Raw genomic sequence first — 16036 nt, 5'->3', positions numbered from 1 at the left:
GAGTCAGCTGGAGGAGGACATAGAAGAATATGAGGGCAGGATGGCCCCGCCAGAACAGTACTCAGCACGGAGTGCAGGCGGTCCCTCCAGCTCCGGGGCTGCAAGGACAGCGGGAGGATGTCAGTGACCGCCTGGAAGAGGGTGGCGTGGTGCCAGGGGGTGCAGATGGGTTAGTTGCTGCGGCGACCGAACTTGCTACCTTTTGGTCTCATTGCACTCCTCACCGCCTGGGGAGAAGGGGTTAGCTATGAACAGTGGGTACAGCTCCTGTCGACAGCGCTTGGAAGGACCCCTCACTCCCACCTTGTCAGCGGGGAACAGGACGTTCCCAGAGTAACTGCTGTGGACGCAGCAGAGCCAGCAAATTAATATGTAACCAGCAGAGCCTTGGTGAGCAACGCAGCAGTCCCCAGAGAGGCAGCCATTCCGGCTAGAGGGGACCAGTCTGCACCTCAGCGGACTCCCAAACATACAGTGGGCAGCGTCACGCCCTATACTGGGGAGTTCAAGCTTGAGAGACGTGCTATCATTGCCACAAGGTGGGCCACATCCGGCCACATTGCCCGGACCGTGAGCGGTCTGGGGGACCCCCATCAGGGGCAACGTTCACCAGCTGCAGGGCCAGTAACCCAGATTGGGCTGGCCCACACAGAGGAACAGAGCACAGCCATGGAGCCACAACCAAGAGGGATGTCCCAGGCAGATGCTGCTTTTGTCACCTCAGAGCTAGCAGCAGTGAGCAGAGGATGTCCAAGTGCATCAGTCGAGATGCAGCCTGCTGATGTCCTGAGCAGGCACACACGGAGGGTTACCTTTGGTGACCGGCAAGCAGGGAGCTTGCCAGATTTGGGTGCTGCTGTTATTCTGGGGCAGCCAGAAGATTTGCTCCCAGGCACCGGGGTGCAAAGAACCATGCCTGATGGAGGGCTGCGGTCCTTACAGGGTGCCCAGATCATCTTGGATGATCCCCAAGAACACACCTATTAAAAATATAACTTTGTCATAAGGGAAACATATATTTTTGATAAAGTGCCTTTCTGTTGCAGTTTTAAAATGTACCAGCAGGATGCTATTTTTTTCTGCCTGCCTTTGTAATGCATTAAGGAACAAATGTTATGCATACATGAGCCCCCTGTTGGGAGATGCCGATGCGTCTAGGGGATGAAAGACCCCAGATTCTTAAAGTGTCACTTAAATCAGGATGTTTCTGAGTAGCAGATCCTAAACAACAAAACAGGTAGCGCTAACCGTAATGTGTGTGGTGTAGTAACTATTACCTTATATATTAATTAAAACTATACATAAGGGGCTGCCTAGGACACAAAGCCTGACCCCCTGGTCAGGAAAACAGTATGGACAGGGAATAGTTCCGTGGGCGCCTATAAAATTTTACCACTATAAAGGATATACGAAAACCAAGCCTGTTGGTTGTGAAGATTGTTGATCCTCACGGTGGGCTTGAAAACAAAGAGAAAGCACAACACATAGCGTAATACTGTTGAAACATTAAACAAACAACTTGTCTTATATGTTTCAACAGTATTACGCTATGTGTTGTGCTTTCTCTTTGTTTTCAAGCCCACCGTGAGGATCAACAATCTTCACAACCAACAGGCTTGGTTTTCGTATATCCTTTATAGTGGTAAAATTTTATAGGCGCCCACGGAACTATTCCCTGAGTAGCAGATCCTGTTACTCATCCTGGATATTTCACACCTTGGGACCAAACTCCAGACATTGCGTCCCCAGAAATGAGTGGCCCCTTTTTACTTAGCAGTGCTACCAATCTGCTTACTGAGCATGCTCAGAGTTACCTGAGCTGGCTGTAGGATTTGCCCATGTGACATGGCAGGTTCTGATAGGAGGAAGATAATTCCTTGCCAATGGGATGAGGCTAATGTAACACTTCACAGGCCCTTGTCCTTAAAAAGGCCTGTAACCCTCATTCCTGTGTTGTTGTTGTTGCTGTTGTTGTTACCTGATTTCTTCAAGCGGATAAGATCTAAGTACAGCGGCTACGATTCCAGAAAGCAAGGGGTTAAAAACATCGCAACAAGGAAACTTGCCCTGCTTCAGGATTTCGTTAGCCCTGGGGATTCCAGAACAAACCCCAAAGAACAAGAAAAGACTTTGCCCATTCACAGAAGGATTGGACTGGGGCTATTTATTTGGCAATTTGCAAAAGGACTAAATTTTAAAGGACAATCTTCTGGTGCTTTGGCACCTTTCTGGACATTACCCCCTGTTCCTCTACCCGTAAGTGTAATTATTAAGTGTATTCTGCAGTTGTCGTGTGTTTGCCTATCAAGGGAATAAATCTCAGTTTATTTTGCTCAACCTGTTCTGCTCAATCAGGACCCACGAAATATAAATGTGTTATTAAGCGCGTCTCCCGTCACACCCTGCGCCGCCTACCCCTGCGGGTGCGTGGCCCTGCGCCGCCTACCCCTGCGGGTGCGTGGCCCTGCGCCGCCTACCCCTGCGGGTGCCCACCCCTGTGGGCCCCCCACCCCTGCGGGCGCGTGCTGCCGGTACTGCGCCTTTTTAAACAGAAATGACAACAGCGAAGAAGAAATGGCTCCACTGCCCCCTAGAGGCTCCATCACCCGCCCATCTCCCCCAAACCGAGGCCCCCTTCTCCCCCCTTCCCCCAGGCACACCATCCCCCTCCCCCCAGTACCTTCCAGTCCAGGGACTCCGTGGTGCTTCAGCCACTGGTCCAGTGAGAGCGCCGAGCTCCAGTGGCTGTGGTTCCCCGAGTTCTCTCCCACGATCAGCGCCGACGCGTGGATCCGATCGGACTCGAACCACTGGGGAGAGGGAACACACGGATCAGACACAGGGATACACGGGTAACAAGCAGTGGTACTGAGCCACACACAATAAATATATATATTACACACACACAAGGCCATACGTGAGAGGCACTGTGTGTGGTAGGAGACCATTGAATGGCAGCGCTGTGGAAACGCCCTTAACCCTTCACTGCCCGAGGGGCCTGCAATGCATTGTATGGGGTAAAGGGGCATTGCTCCAGTAGGGGGCACTCCCTCCGCTGAAGCAGGGATATCTCAAATACCTGATCTGTTTGGGGGGGGGGGGGGAAGGGAAGCACAGTAACAGACACAGGCCCCCCCCCCCCCCTCAGGGTGACAGGCAGCAGCGGAAACATCATGCACACGTATGTGAGCCGGAGCAGCAGCGGAAACATCACGCACACGTATGTGAGCCGGAGCAGCAGCGGAAACATCACGCACACGTATGTGAGCCGGAGCAGCAGCGGAAACATCACGCACACGTATGTGAGCCGGAGCAGCAGCGGAAACATCACGCACACGTATGTGAGCCGGAGCAGCAGCGGAAACATCACGCACACGTATGTGAGCCGGAGCAGCAGCGGAAACATCACGCACACGTATGTGAGCCGGAGCAGCAGCGGAAACAACACGCACACGTATGTGAGCCGGAGCAGCAGCGGAAACAACACGCACGCGTATGTGAGCCGGAGCAGCAGCGGAAACATCACGCACACGTATGTGAGTCGGAGCAGCAGCGGAAACATCACGCACACGTATGTGAGCCGGAGCAGCACAGTTATCAGGAGCAGAGGCTCAAGGCCACGGGAAGGAATGCGAGATAATCCCACAGAGAGAGCGCTACTCAGCCACAGAGAGACAGGCAGACTGATACCCGAGAGCTGGGAATCCCACAGAGAGAGAGAGCGCTACCCAGCCACGGAGAGACAGGCAGACTGATACCCGAGAGCTGGGAATCCCACAGAGAGAGCGCTACCCAGCCACGGAGAGACAGGCAGACTGATACCCGAGAGCTGGGAATCCCACAGAGAGAGACAGAGAGCGTCACCCAGCCACGGAGAGACAGGCAGACTGATACCCGAGAGCTGGGAATCCACAGAGAGAGAGAGAGAGAGAGAGAGAGCGCTACCCAGCCACGGAGAGACAGGCAGACTGATACCCGAGAGCTGGAAATCCCACAGAGAGAGAGAGCGCTACCCAGCCACAGAGAGACAGGCAGACTGATACCCGAGAGCTGGGAATCCCACAGAGAGAGAGAGCGCTACCCAGCCACAGAGAGACAGGCAGACTGATACCCGAGAGCTGGGAATCCCAGAGAGAGACAGAGAGCGCCACCCAGCCACGGAGAGACAGGCAGACTGATACCCGAGAGCTGGGAATCCCACAGAGAGAGACAGAGAGCGCCACCCAGCCACAGAGAGACAGGCAGACTGATACCCGAGAGCTGGGAATCCCACAGAGAGAGAGAGCGCTACCCAGCCACAGAGAGACAGGCAGACTGATACCCGAGAGCTGGGAATCCCAGGGAGAGAGACAGAGAGCGCCACCCAGCCACGGAGAGACAGGCAGACTGATACCCGAGAGCTGGGAGTCCCACACAGAGAGAGAGCGCTACCCAGCCACGGAGAGACAGGCAGACTGATACCTGAGAGCTGGGAATCCCAGAGAGAGAGAGAGAGCGCTACCCAGCCACGGAGAGACAGGCAGACTGATACCCGAGAGCTGGGAATCCCACAGAGAGAGAGAGAGAGAGAGAGAGAGAGAGAGAGAGCGCTACCCAGCCACGGAGAGACAGGCAGACTCATACCCGAGAGCTGGAACAGGGGAGGTCCGTGTAAAGGTACGAGGGGAAGGGTCCTGTAAAGGTACGAGGGGAGGGGGGGGGTCCGTGGAAAGGTACGAGGGGAGGGTCCGTGGAAAGGTACGAGGGGGGAGGGGTCCGTGTAAAGGTACGAGGGGAGAGGAGGGGGGTCCGTGTAAAGGTACGAGGGGGTTCCGTGTAAAGGTACGAGGGGGGGGGGTCCGTGTAAAGGTACGAGGGGAGAGGTCTGTGTAAAGGTACGAGGGGGGGAGAGGGGGGGGTCCGTGTAAAGGTTCGAGGGGGGGGTCCGTGTAACCTTACTGCTCTCATTGAGTTTCTTACCCAATAAACTTATGATCAGTGAAATGTTCTCTTGTTCTAATTGGTTGAAGCACAGAAATATCCAACCAATCAGAGCAGGGATTGTGGGAGGGGGGCGCGGCGGCGTATTGTATGCAAAACCCGTAACGGTATTTTTGTCAGGGACTTTCACCGAACCCAAGTGTCACCCACCCAGTCCCACCAACCCTCTTCCCCCCCCCCCACCAGCTCGCCACCCCCCTCCCCCCCAGTCGCACCAACCCTCCCCCACCAGCTCGCCACCCCCACGAGCTCGCCACCCCCACCCCCGTCCCATCAACCCTCTCTCCCCCCCCACCAGCTCGCCGCCCCCACCCCCCAGTCCCACCAACCCTCTCCCCCCCCCCACCAGCTCGCCGCCCCCACCCCCCAGTCCCACCAACCCTCTCCCCCCCCCCACCAGCTCGCCGCCCCCACCCCCAGTCCCACCAACCCTCTCTCCCCCCCCACCTGCTCGCCGCCCCCACCCCCCAGTCCCACCAACCCTCTCTCCCCCCCCCCACCTGCTCGCCGCCCCCACCCCCAAGTCCCACCAACCCTCTCTCCCCCCCCCCACCAGCTCGCCACCCCCCTGCACTTCCCTTACCCGGCTGAGTCCGAACTCATCCTGCTGGTCCTGGGGGATCCCGTAGTTCCCGATCAGCGGGTAGGTGAGGACCAGGATCTGAGACTTGTAGGAAGGGTCTGTCAGGGCCTCGGGGTACCCCACCATGCCGGTCTGGAAAACTGGGGGCGGGAGGCACAGGGACATTCAGGTCAGGGGTTCACCCACCAAGGCCAGTAAGTCTCCCAACTGCTAGGGAAAGCCAACCCCCGACACGCACAGAGCTCTCTGCCTCCCGGGCCTGGCTATCCCTGGTGCCGCCTCCCGGGCCTGGCTATCCCTGGTGCCGCCTCCCGGGCCTGGCTATCCCTGGTGCCGCCTCCCGGGCCTGGCTATCCCTGGTGCCGCCTCTAACCCACCGTATAACCAGTTAGTTCAGTATAACGCCCTGCGGGGATGTGTTACAGTCCCAGGGTCAGGGTGCCCGGCATTAAAGGGAGTAAGCCCAGGACACATCGGCCGGGGGGCTGCTGGGAACGGCGCGTCAGAGGTCCCGGCGCTCGATAGGCTAGCTACGGCGCGTGGGGCTGGGGTAAGTGTGTCCTCACTGCTACAGGACCGCAGCTGGGAACGGGCTGAGGACACACTTAGCCCAGCCCCACGCGCCGTAGCTAGCCTATCGAGCGCCGGGACCTCTGACGCTCTCCCAAGTACCGTAGCTAGCACACACTATCCACCTCCCCCTCACACTATCCCCCCCCCAGCTCACTCTCTCCCCCCTCCCCAGCTCACACTCCCCCCTCCCCAGCTCACACTCCCCCCTCCCCAGCTCACACTCCCCCCTCCCCAGCTCACACTCCCCCCTCCCCAGCTCACACTCCCCCCTCCCCAGCTCACACTCCCCCCTCCCAGCTCACACTCCCCCCTCCCCAGCTCACACTCCCCCCTCCCCAGCTCACACTATCCCCCCCCTTCTCCTCAGCTCACACTCTCTCCCCCCTTCCTCCTTCCCAGCTCACACTCTCCCCCCCTCCCCAGCTCACACTATCCCCCCCCTCCCCAGCTCACACAATCCCCAGCTCACCCTCTATCCCCCCCTCCTCAGCTCCCTCTATCCCCCCCCCTCCTCAGCTCCCTCTATCCCCCCCCTCCTCCCCAGCTCACTCTCTATCCCCCCCTCCTCCCCAGCTCACTCTCTATCCCCCCCTCCTCCCCAGCTCACTCTCTATCCCCCCCAGCTCACTCTCTATCCCCCCTCCTCCCCAGCTCACTCTCTATCCCCCCCTCCTCCCCAGCTCACTCTCTATCCCCCCCTCCTCCCCAGCTCACTCTCTATCCCCCCCTCCTCCCCAGCTCACTCTCTATCCCCCCCTCCTCCCCAGCTCACTCTCTATCCCCCCCTCCTCCCCAGCTCACTCTCTATCCCCCCCTCCTCCCCAGCTCACTCTCTATCCCCCCTCCTCCCCAGCTCACTCTCTATCCCCCCCTCCTCCACAGCTCACTCTCTATCCCCCCCTCCTCCCCAGCTCACTCTCTATCCCCCCCTCCTCCCCAGCTCACTCTCTATCCCCCCCTCCTCCCCAGCTCACTCTCTATCCCCCCTCCTCCCCAGCTCACTCTCTATCCCCCCCTCCTCCCCAGCTCACTCTCTATCCCCCCCTCCTCCCCAGCTCACTCTCTACCCCCCTCCTCCCCAGCTCACTCTCTATCCCCCCTCCTCCCCAGCTCACTCTCTATGCCCCCCTCCTCCCCAGCTCACTCTCTATCCCCCCTCCCCACTCTCTATCCCCCCTCCCCACTCTCTATCCCCCCCTCCCCCCCAGCTCACTCTCTATCCCCCCCAGCTCACTCTCTATCCCCCCAGCTCACTCTCTATCCCCCCTCCTCCCCTCCCCACTCTCTATCCCCCCTCCCCCCCAGATCACTCTCTATCCCCCCTCCCCACTCTCTATCCCCCCCTCCTCCCCAGCTCACTCTCTATCCCCCCCTCCTCCCAGCTCACTCTCTATCCCCCCCTCCTCCCCAGCTCACTCTCTATCCCCCCTCCCCCAGCTCACTCTCTATCCCCCCTCCTCCCCAGCTCACTCTCTATCCCCCCTCCTCCCCAGCTCACTCTCTATCCCCCTCCTCCCCAGCTCACTCTCTACCCCCCTCCTCCCCAGCTCACTCTCTATCCCCCTCCTTCCCAGCTCACTCACTATCCCCCCTCCCCACTCTCTATCCCCCCCTCCCCCAGCTCACTCTCTATCCCCCCCTCCTCCCCAGCTCACTCTCTATCCCCCCAGCTCACTCTCTATCCCCCAGCTCACTCTCTATCCCCCCCAGCTCACTCTCTATCCCCCCCAGCTCACTCTCTATCCCCCCCAGCTCACCCTCTATCCCCCCCAGCTCACTCTCTATCCCCCCCAGCTCACTCTCTATCCCCCACTCCTCCCCTCCCACTCTCTATCCCCCCCTCCCACTCTCTATCCCCCCTCCCCCCAGCTCACTATCTATCCCCCCCCTCCTCCCCAGCTCACTCTCTATCCCCCCCTCCTCCCAGCTCACTCTCTATCCCCCCCAGCTAACTCTATCCCCCTCCTCCCCTCCCCACTCTCTATCCCCCCTCCCCCCAGCTCACTCTCTATCCCCCCTCCTCCCCAGCTCACTCTCTATCCCCCCTCCCCCCAGCTCACTCTCTATCCCCCCTCCCCCCAGCTCACTCTATCCCCCCCTCCCACTCTCTATCCCCCCCTCCCCCCAGCTCACTCTCTATCCCCCCCTCCTCTCTATCCCCCAGCTCACTCTCTATCCCCCCTCCCCACTCTCTATCCCCCCCTCCTCCCCTCCCCACTCTCTATCCCCCCTCTCCCCTCCACTCTATATCCCCCCTCCTCCCCAGCTCACTCTCTATTCCCCCCTCCTCCCCAGCTCACTCTCTATCCCCCTCCTCCCCAGCTCACTCTCTATCCCCCCCTCCTCCCCAGCTCACTCTCTACCCCCCCCCCCCTCCTCCCAGCTCACTCTCTATCCCCCCCTCCTCCCCAGCTCACTCTCTATCCCCCCTCCTCCCCAGCTCACTCTCTATCCCCCCTCCTCCCCAGCTCACTCTCTATCCCCCCCTCCTCCCCAGCTCACTCTCTATCCCCCCCTCCTCCCCAGCTCACTCTCTATCCCCCCTCCTCCCCAGCTCACTCTCTATCCCCCCTCCTCCCCAGCTCACTCTCTATCCCCCCTCCTCCCCAGCTCACTCTCTATCCCCCCTCCTCCCAGCTCACTCTCTATCCCCCTCCTCCCCAGCTCACTCTCTATCCCCCTCCTCCCCAGCTCACTCTCTATCCCCCCTCCTCCCCAGCTCACTCTCTATCCCCCCAGCTCACTCTCTATCCCCCCCTCCTCCCCAGCTCACTCTCTATCCCCCCCTCCACCCCACTCTCTATCCCCCCTCCCCACTCTCTATCCCCCTCTCCCCCCAGCTCACTCTCTATCCCCCCTCCTCTCTATCCCCCAGCTCACTCTCTATCCCCCCTCCCCACTCTCTACCCCCCCCTCCTCCCCAGCTCACTCTCTATCCCCCCCTCCTCCCAGCTCACTCTCTATCCCCCCTCCTCCCCAGCTCACTCGCTATCCCCCCTCCCCCCCAGCTCACTCTCTATCCCCCCTCTCTATCCCCCCTCCTCCCCAGCTCACTCTCTATCCCCCCCTCCTCCCCAGCTCACTCTCTATCCCCCCCTCCTCCCCAGCTCACTCTCTATCCCCCCTCCCCCCCAGCTCACTCTCTATCCCCCCTCCCCCCTCTCTATCCCCCCCTCCTCCCAGCTCACTCTCTATCCCCCCCTCCTCCCCAGCTCACTCTCTATCCCCCCCTCCTCCCCAGCTCACTCTCTATCCCCCCTCCCCCCAGCTCACTCTCTATCCCCCCTCCTCCCCAGCTCACTCTCTATCCCCCCCCCTCCTCAGCTCCTCTATCCCCCCCCCTCCTCAGCTCCCTCTTTCCCCCCCTCCTCCCCAGCTCACTCTCTATCCCCCCCTCCTCCCCAGCTCACTCTCTATCCCCCCCTCCTCCCCAGCTCACTCTCTATCCCCCCCAGCTCACTCTCTATCCCCCCCTCCTCCCCAGCTCACTCTCTATCCCCCCCTCCTCCCCAGCTCACTCTCTATCCCCCCCTCCTCCCCAGCTCACTCTCTATCCCCCCCTCCTCCCCAGCTCACTCTCTATCCCCCCTCCTCCCCAGCTCACTCTCTATCCCCCCCTCCTCCCCAGCTCACTCTCTATCCCCCCTCCTCCCCAGCTCACTCTCTATCCCCCCTCCTCCCAGCTCACTCTCTATCCCCCCCTCCTCCCCAGCTCACTCTCTATCCCCCCCTCCTCCCAGCTCACTCTCTATCCCCCCTCCTCCCAGCTCACTCTCTATCCCCCCCTCCTCCCCAGCTCACTCTCTATCCCCCCCTCCTCCCCAGCTCACTCTCTACCCCCCTCCTCCCCAGCTCACTCTCTATCCCCCCTCCTCCCCAGCTCACTCTCTATGCCCCCCTCCTCCCCAGCTCACTCTCTATCCCCCCTCCCCACTCTCTATCCCCCCTCCCCACTCTCTATCCCCCCCTCCCCCCCAGCTCACTCTCTATCCCCCCAGCTCACTCTCTATCCCCCCCAGCTCACTCTCTATCCCCCCTCCTCCCCTCCCCACTCTCTATCCCCCCTCCCCCCCAGATCACTCTCTATCCCCCCTCCCCACTCTCTATCCCCCCCTCCTCCCAGCTCACTCTCTATCCCCCCTCCTCCCAGCTCACTCTCTATCCCCCCTCCTCCCAGCTCACTCTCTATCCCCCCTCCCCCCAGCTCACTCTCTATCCCCCCTCCTCCCCAGCTCACTCTCTATCCCCCTCCTCCCCAGCTCACTCTCTACCCCCCTCCTCCCCAGCTCACTCTCTATCCCCCTCCTTCCCAGCTCACTCTCTATCCCCCCTCCCCACTCTCTATCCCCCCCTCCCCCCAGCTCACTCTCTATCCCCCCCTCCTCCCCAGCTCACTCTCTATCCCCCCAGCTCACTCTCTATCCCCCCAGCTCACTCTCTATCCCCCCCAGCTCACTCTCTATCCCCCCCAGCTCACCCTCTATCCCCCCAGCTCACTCTCTATCCCCCCCAGCTCACTCTCTATCCCCCACTCCTCCCCTCCCCACTCTCTATCCCCCCCTCCCCACTCTCTATCCCCCCTCCCCCCAGCTCACTATCTATCCCCCCTCCTCCCCAGCTCACTCTCTATCCCCCCCTCCTCCCCAGCTCACTCTCTATCCCCCCCAGCTAACTCTATCCCCCCCTCCTCCCCTCCCCACTCTCTATCCCCCCTCCCCCCAGCTCACTCTCTATCCCCCCTCCTCCCCAGCTCACTCTCTATCCCCCCTCCCCCCAGCTCACTCTCTATCCCCCCTCCCCACTCTCTATCCCCCCCTCCCCCCAGCTCACTCTATCCCCCCCTCCCCACTCTCTATCCCCCCCTCCCCCAGCTCACTCTCTATCCCCCCCTCCTCTCTATCCCCAGCTCACTCTCTATCCCCCCTCCCCACTCTCTATCCCCCCCTCCTCCCCTCCTCACTCTCTATCCCCCCTCCTCCCCTCCCCACTCTATATCCCCCCTCCTCCCCAGCTCACTCTCTATTCCCCCCCCTCCTCCCCAGCTCACTCTCTATCCCCCTCCTCCCCAGCTCACTCTCTATCCCCCCTCCTCCCCAGCTCACTCTCTACCCCCCCCCCCTCCTCCCCAGCTCACTCTCTATCCCCCCCTCCTCCCCAGCTCACTCTCTATCCCCCCCTCCTCCCCAGCTCACTCTCTATCCCCCCTCCTCCCCAGCTCACTCTCTATCCCCCCCTCCTCCCAGCTCACTCTCTATCCCCCCCTCCTCCCCAGCTCACTCTCTATCCCCCCCTCCTCCCAGCTCACTCTCTATCCCCCCCTCCTCCCCAGCTCACTCTCTATCCCCCCTCCTCCCCAGCTCACTCTCTATCCCCCCTCCTCCCCAGCTCACTCTCTATCCCCCCTCCTCCCCAGCTCACTCTCTATCCCCCCTCCTCCCCAGCTCACTCTCTATCCCCCCTCCTCCCCAGCTCACTCTCTATCCCCCCTCCTCCCCAGCTCACTCTCTATCCCCCCTCCTCCCCAGCTCACTCTCTATCCCCCCCTCCTCCCCAGCTCACTCTCTATCCCCCCTCCTCCCCAGCTCACTCTCTATCCCCCCTCCTCCCCAGCTCACTCTCTATCCCCCCCAGCTCACTCTCTATCCCCCCCTCCTCCCCAGCTCACTCTCTATCCCCCCTCCACCCCACTCTCTATCCCCCTCCCCACTCTCTATCCCCCTCTCCCCCAGCTCACTCTCTATCCCCCCCTCCTCTCTATCCCCCAGCTCACTCTCTATCCCCCAGCTCACTCTCTATCCCCCCTCCCCACTCTCTACCCCCCCCTCCTCCCCAGCTCACTCTCTATCCCCCCTCCTCCCCAGCTCACTCTCTATCCCCCCTCCTCCCCAGCTCACTCTCTATCCCCCCTCCCCTCCCTCCCAGCTACACTCGCTATCCCCCCTCCCCCCAGCTCACTCTCTATCCCCCCTCTCTATCCCCCCCTCCTCCCCAGCTCACTCTCTATCCCCCCTCCCCCCAGCTCACTCTCTATCCCCCCTCCTCCCCAGCTCACTCTATCCCCCCTCTCCCCAGCTCACTCTATCCCCCCCTCCTCCCCAGCTCACTCTATCCCCCCTCCTCCCCAGCTCACTCTATCCCCCCTCCTCCCCAGCTCACTCTCTATCCCCCCCAGCTCACTCTCTATCCCCCCTCCTCCCCTCCCCACTCTCTATCCCCCCTCCTCCCCCCCCCCACTCTCTATCCCCCCTCCATCCCCCCTCCCCACTCTCTATCCCCCCCTCCCTCCCCACTCTCTATCCCCCCCTCTCTCCCCACTCTCTATCCCCCCCTCTCTCCCCACTCTCTATCCCCCCCTCCTCCCCACTCTCTATCCCCCCCTCTCTCCCCTCTCTATCCCCCCCTCTCTCCCCACTCTCTATCCCCCCCTCCCTCCCACTCTCTATCCCCCCCTCCCTCCCCACTCTCTATCCCCCCTCCTCCCCACTCTCTATCCCCCCCTCCCTCCCCACTCTCTATCCCCCCCTCCTCCCCACTCTCTATCCCCCCCTCCCTCCCCACTCTCTATCCCCCCTCCCTCCCCACTCTCTATCCCCCCCTCCCTCCCCACTCTCTATCCCCCCCTCCCTCCCCACTCTCTATCCCCCCCTCTCTCCCCACTCTCTATCCCCCCCTCTCTCCCCACTCTCTATCCCCCCTCTCTCCCCACTCTCTATCCCCCCCTCCCTCCCCACTCTCTATCCCCCCTCCCTCCCCACTCTCTATCCCCCCCTCCCTCCCCACTCTCTATCCCCCCCTCCCTCCCCACTCTCTATCCCCCCCTCCCTCCCCACTCTCTATCCCCCCTCCCTCCCCACTCTATCCCCCCTCCCTCCCCACTCTCTATCCCCCCTCCCTCCCCACTCTCTATCCCCCCCTCCCTCCCCACTCTCTATCCCCCCCTCCCTCCCCACTCTCTATCCCCCCCCTCCCTCCCCACTCTCTATCCCCCCCCTCCCTCCCCACTCTCTATCCCCCCCCCTCCTCCCCACTCTCTATCCCCCCCCTCCCTCCCCACTCTCTATCCCCCCCTCCCTCCCCACTCTCTATCCCCCCCCTCCCCGTTACTCACCCACTTCCCCGGACACGGACACGCGTGCCCCGAACGCGCGGCCCCGGAACTCGCTCCCATCCTCCAGCAGCAGCACGCGGCGGCCATGTGATCACGTGATGTGTGCGGCACCGGGAGACACGTAACGTCAGAGCCGGAGCTGCACACCACGTGCTGCGGGGAGACCGGGCAGGGAGAGGAAGCCACGCCCACACAGTGCGGGACACGCCCACACGGGGAGGAGACTACCGCGCGGGGCACGCACACTGGGGGCGGGGCTTGGCGCTATAACCAGCTTGTTCTCAAGACACGCCCACAGGAGCAGCCGGACACGCCCACTGGGGAAAGCCACGCCTGCTCGGGGCGGGCACTGCCAGCTAGGAACGCCCATTGTGCTATTGTCCTGCCTGTAAGCCGCGCCCCCTGGGGGAAGGGCATGTGTAACAAGCCGCGCCCACTTGTGGGTCATTTGCAGATAGAGGTGGGATACACAGATATAAAAGCGGCAGCCCGGTTATATCACCATTAATAAGGGCATCAATACAGCAATGAATTATCCATACATTATCAATACAGCAATACATTATCAATACATTATCAATACAGCAATGCATTATCAATACATTATCAATACAGCAATGCATTATCAATACAGCAATACATTATCAATACATTATCAATACAGCAATGCATTATCAATACATTATCAATACAGCAATGCATTATCAATACAGCAATACATTATCAATACATTATCAATACAGCAATACATTATCAATACAGCAATGCATTATCAATACAGCAATGCATTATCAATGAATTATCAATACATTATCAATACAGCAATACATTATCAATACAGCAATACATTATCAATACAGCAATGCATTATCAATTCAGCAATGCATTATCAATACAGCAATGCATTATCAATACAGCAATACATTATCAATACAGCAATACATTATCAATACTTCAGCAATGCATTATCAATACAGCAATGCATTATCAATACAGCAATACATTATCAATACAGCAATACATTATCAATACAGCAATGCATTATCAATACAGCAATACATTATCAATACATTATCAATTCAGCAATGCATTATCAATACAGCAATACATTATCAAGACATTATCAATACAGCAATACATTATCAATACATTATCCACTTTTAAGACCCACCTTAAGACAATGGAACGGGGACAACTCACTGGTGCAGTATTCCTAGATTTTGCAAAGGCTTTTGACACCGTTGATCATGCTATCCTGCTTAACAAACTCCAGAGCTCTGGAATAGGGAAGCATGCTTTAAACTGGTGTAGCCCTTTTTGTGAACCGGCCTGACCCACCCAATCTCACATTGGCCCCTGTGGTCTAACCGGTCCCTTTCCTTCCGGCACACCTCTTCTAAGGGATTACTGGTAACTGCATAACACCTGTGGCTCCAGGAGATCTGAGCCTCCGCTAGCTGGGAGCCTGGGGAAACCCTTACCATTACCTGGTGCAGCGCCTCCACTTACCCAGGATCCCCGTTACGAAAGATAGCCCTGGGTAAGAAATACAATAACACACGTATGCGATGGGAACAATAACTAACACTTTACTAACACACATATAACACATTACATAACATCATAACCTTATCACCTTAACCATATCACCTCAGGCCCATTGTCTGATGTTCCCACCCAGTGTCCTGTAATCCCCCACACCCAATGTCCCATACTCCTACAAAGGTCGTGGGTGACTGCGCAGTCACTAATTATCTGTTAGGCCTGTTGGTGCACATATAATACAGAGGTACCTTCCGAGCACTCCGATGCTCGGGCCTGCAACACTCTTCTCAAAGGGTCAGACGTGCGATGCATCCGTCTGATCCTATCCAGGTACTTCTCCAGGACCCCAACGAGGGTCCCACCGCTTCACGGGAACACAACCGAATCACGGCAACACCAACCGCATCACGGGAACAGCAACCGCCGCTATCCCTGTCTATCCCTAACTAACCCTAACGTGACAGGAACCCTAACCTAGGGCCTGTCCCTGATGAACCGCAACCTGGGGTGGCTTGGGGAAATCTCCTAGGGCCTGCGGAGTAATACCCTGCCCCACTCCCCTAGCTACCCACGTCCCTAATCCTCCCTAACAAATAGCTACTCGCTACTCCTAACAGCCTGCAGCAGACACACAGCTCTCACCGTCAGCCTGCAGACTTCACACACGCTGCACACACTGCGCCCAGCACATGCAGCAACACACACACAGCTGGCAATCGTACACAGCCACCTGGATACCCGCAGCAATAATCCACTGCACACACTCTGTGCCTATTTGCCAGTGCGCACAGCACTACCCGCTGTGGCACTGCCAAACCTGCACCTTTCACACCTAAGGGTGACCTCCTTATCTAGGGCCGTCCCTCTTCAGTTACCCCCTGCCCTTACCGGGAATTGGGGCCTGCCTGGGGACGTAAGGAGAACCCTTACCTGGTGCAGGAGCCACTCGCTCCCTACACCCTTCCTACTCCTTCCTCTGCCTCTTCCTGACTGCCTCATGCAAAGCCCGGGAAATGTATCTCTTTTCCCAGGCTGAGCTTCCTCCAGCCCTATTGGCCACTATCAGGCACCTGGTGCCTGTCTCCCTATGCCTCCTGGGAATTGTAGTTCCCAGGGGGCTGCCTAAGCATTGGGGCCGCGTGCGCGCTTCTTCCGCGCATGCGCGAACGCCTAATGGCCGCCTCAACCTCCCTCTACACTTCCCTACTCTCGCGCGATCTCTCCCTAGCCCTGGGGTCCTATCTCGC

At 59.4% G+C, this 16036-nt stretch overlaps 1 protein-coding gene across 1 annotated transcript; it reads right to left on the bottom strand.

Annotated features, from left to right (window-relative positions):
- Window positions 1-3: 3 nt before the first annotated feature.
- Window positions 4-13471, bottom strand: LOC142491872 (uncharacterized). Its single transcript, XM_075594691.1, has 4 exons — window positions 13245-13471; window positions 5564-5703; window positions 2681-2810; window positions 4-98 (listed from the first exon to the last, which is right to left on the bottom strand). Exons 2-4 carry the CDS (start codon window positions 5687-5689, stop codon window positions 4-6), a joined length of 351 nt encoding a protein of 116 aa, XP_075450806.1. The 5' UTR covers window positions 5690-5703; window positions 13245-13471.
- Window positions 13472-16036: the final 2565 nt, after the last annotated feature.

The sequence above is a fragment of the Ascaphus truei genome, chromosome 4 (assembly GCF_040206685.1).
Source record: "Ascaphus truei isolate aAscTru1 chromosome 4, aAscTru1.hap1, whole genome shotgun sequence".
Taxonomy (NCBI): Eukaryota; Metazoa; Chordata; class Amphibia; order Anura; family Ascaphidae; genus Ascaphus; species Ascaphus truei.
The sequence above is the reverse complement of the archived record's forward strand: the minus strand, read 5'-3'. Positions and strand labels throughout refer to the sequence as shown.

Excerpts from the sequence above, each read along its gene's own strand:
- LOC142491872 (XM_075594691.1), bottom strand. The coding sequence starts at position 5,689 with ATGGTGGGGTACCCCGAGGCCCTGACAGACCCTTCCTACAAGTCTCAG. Across the intron at positions 2,811-5,563 it reads ATGAGTTCGGACTCAGCCGG|TGGTTCGAGTCCGATCGGAT; the intron begins GTAAGGGAAGTG and ends CCCTCTCCCCAG. Across the intron at positions 99-2,680 it reads CGGAGTCCCTGGACTGGAAG|CCCCGGAGCTGGAGGGACCG; the intron begins GTACTGGGGGGA and ends CTGTCCTTGCAG.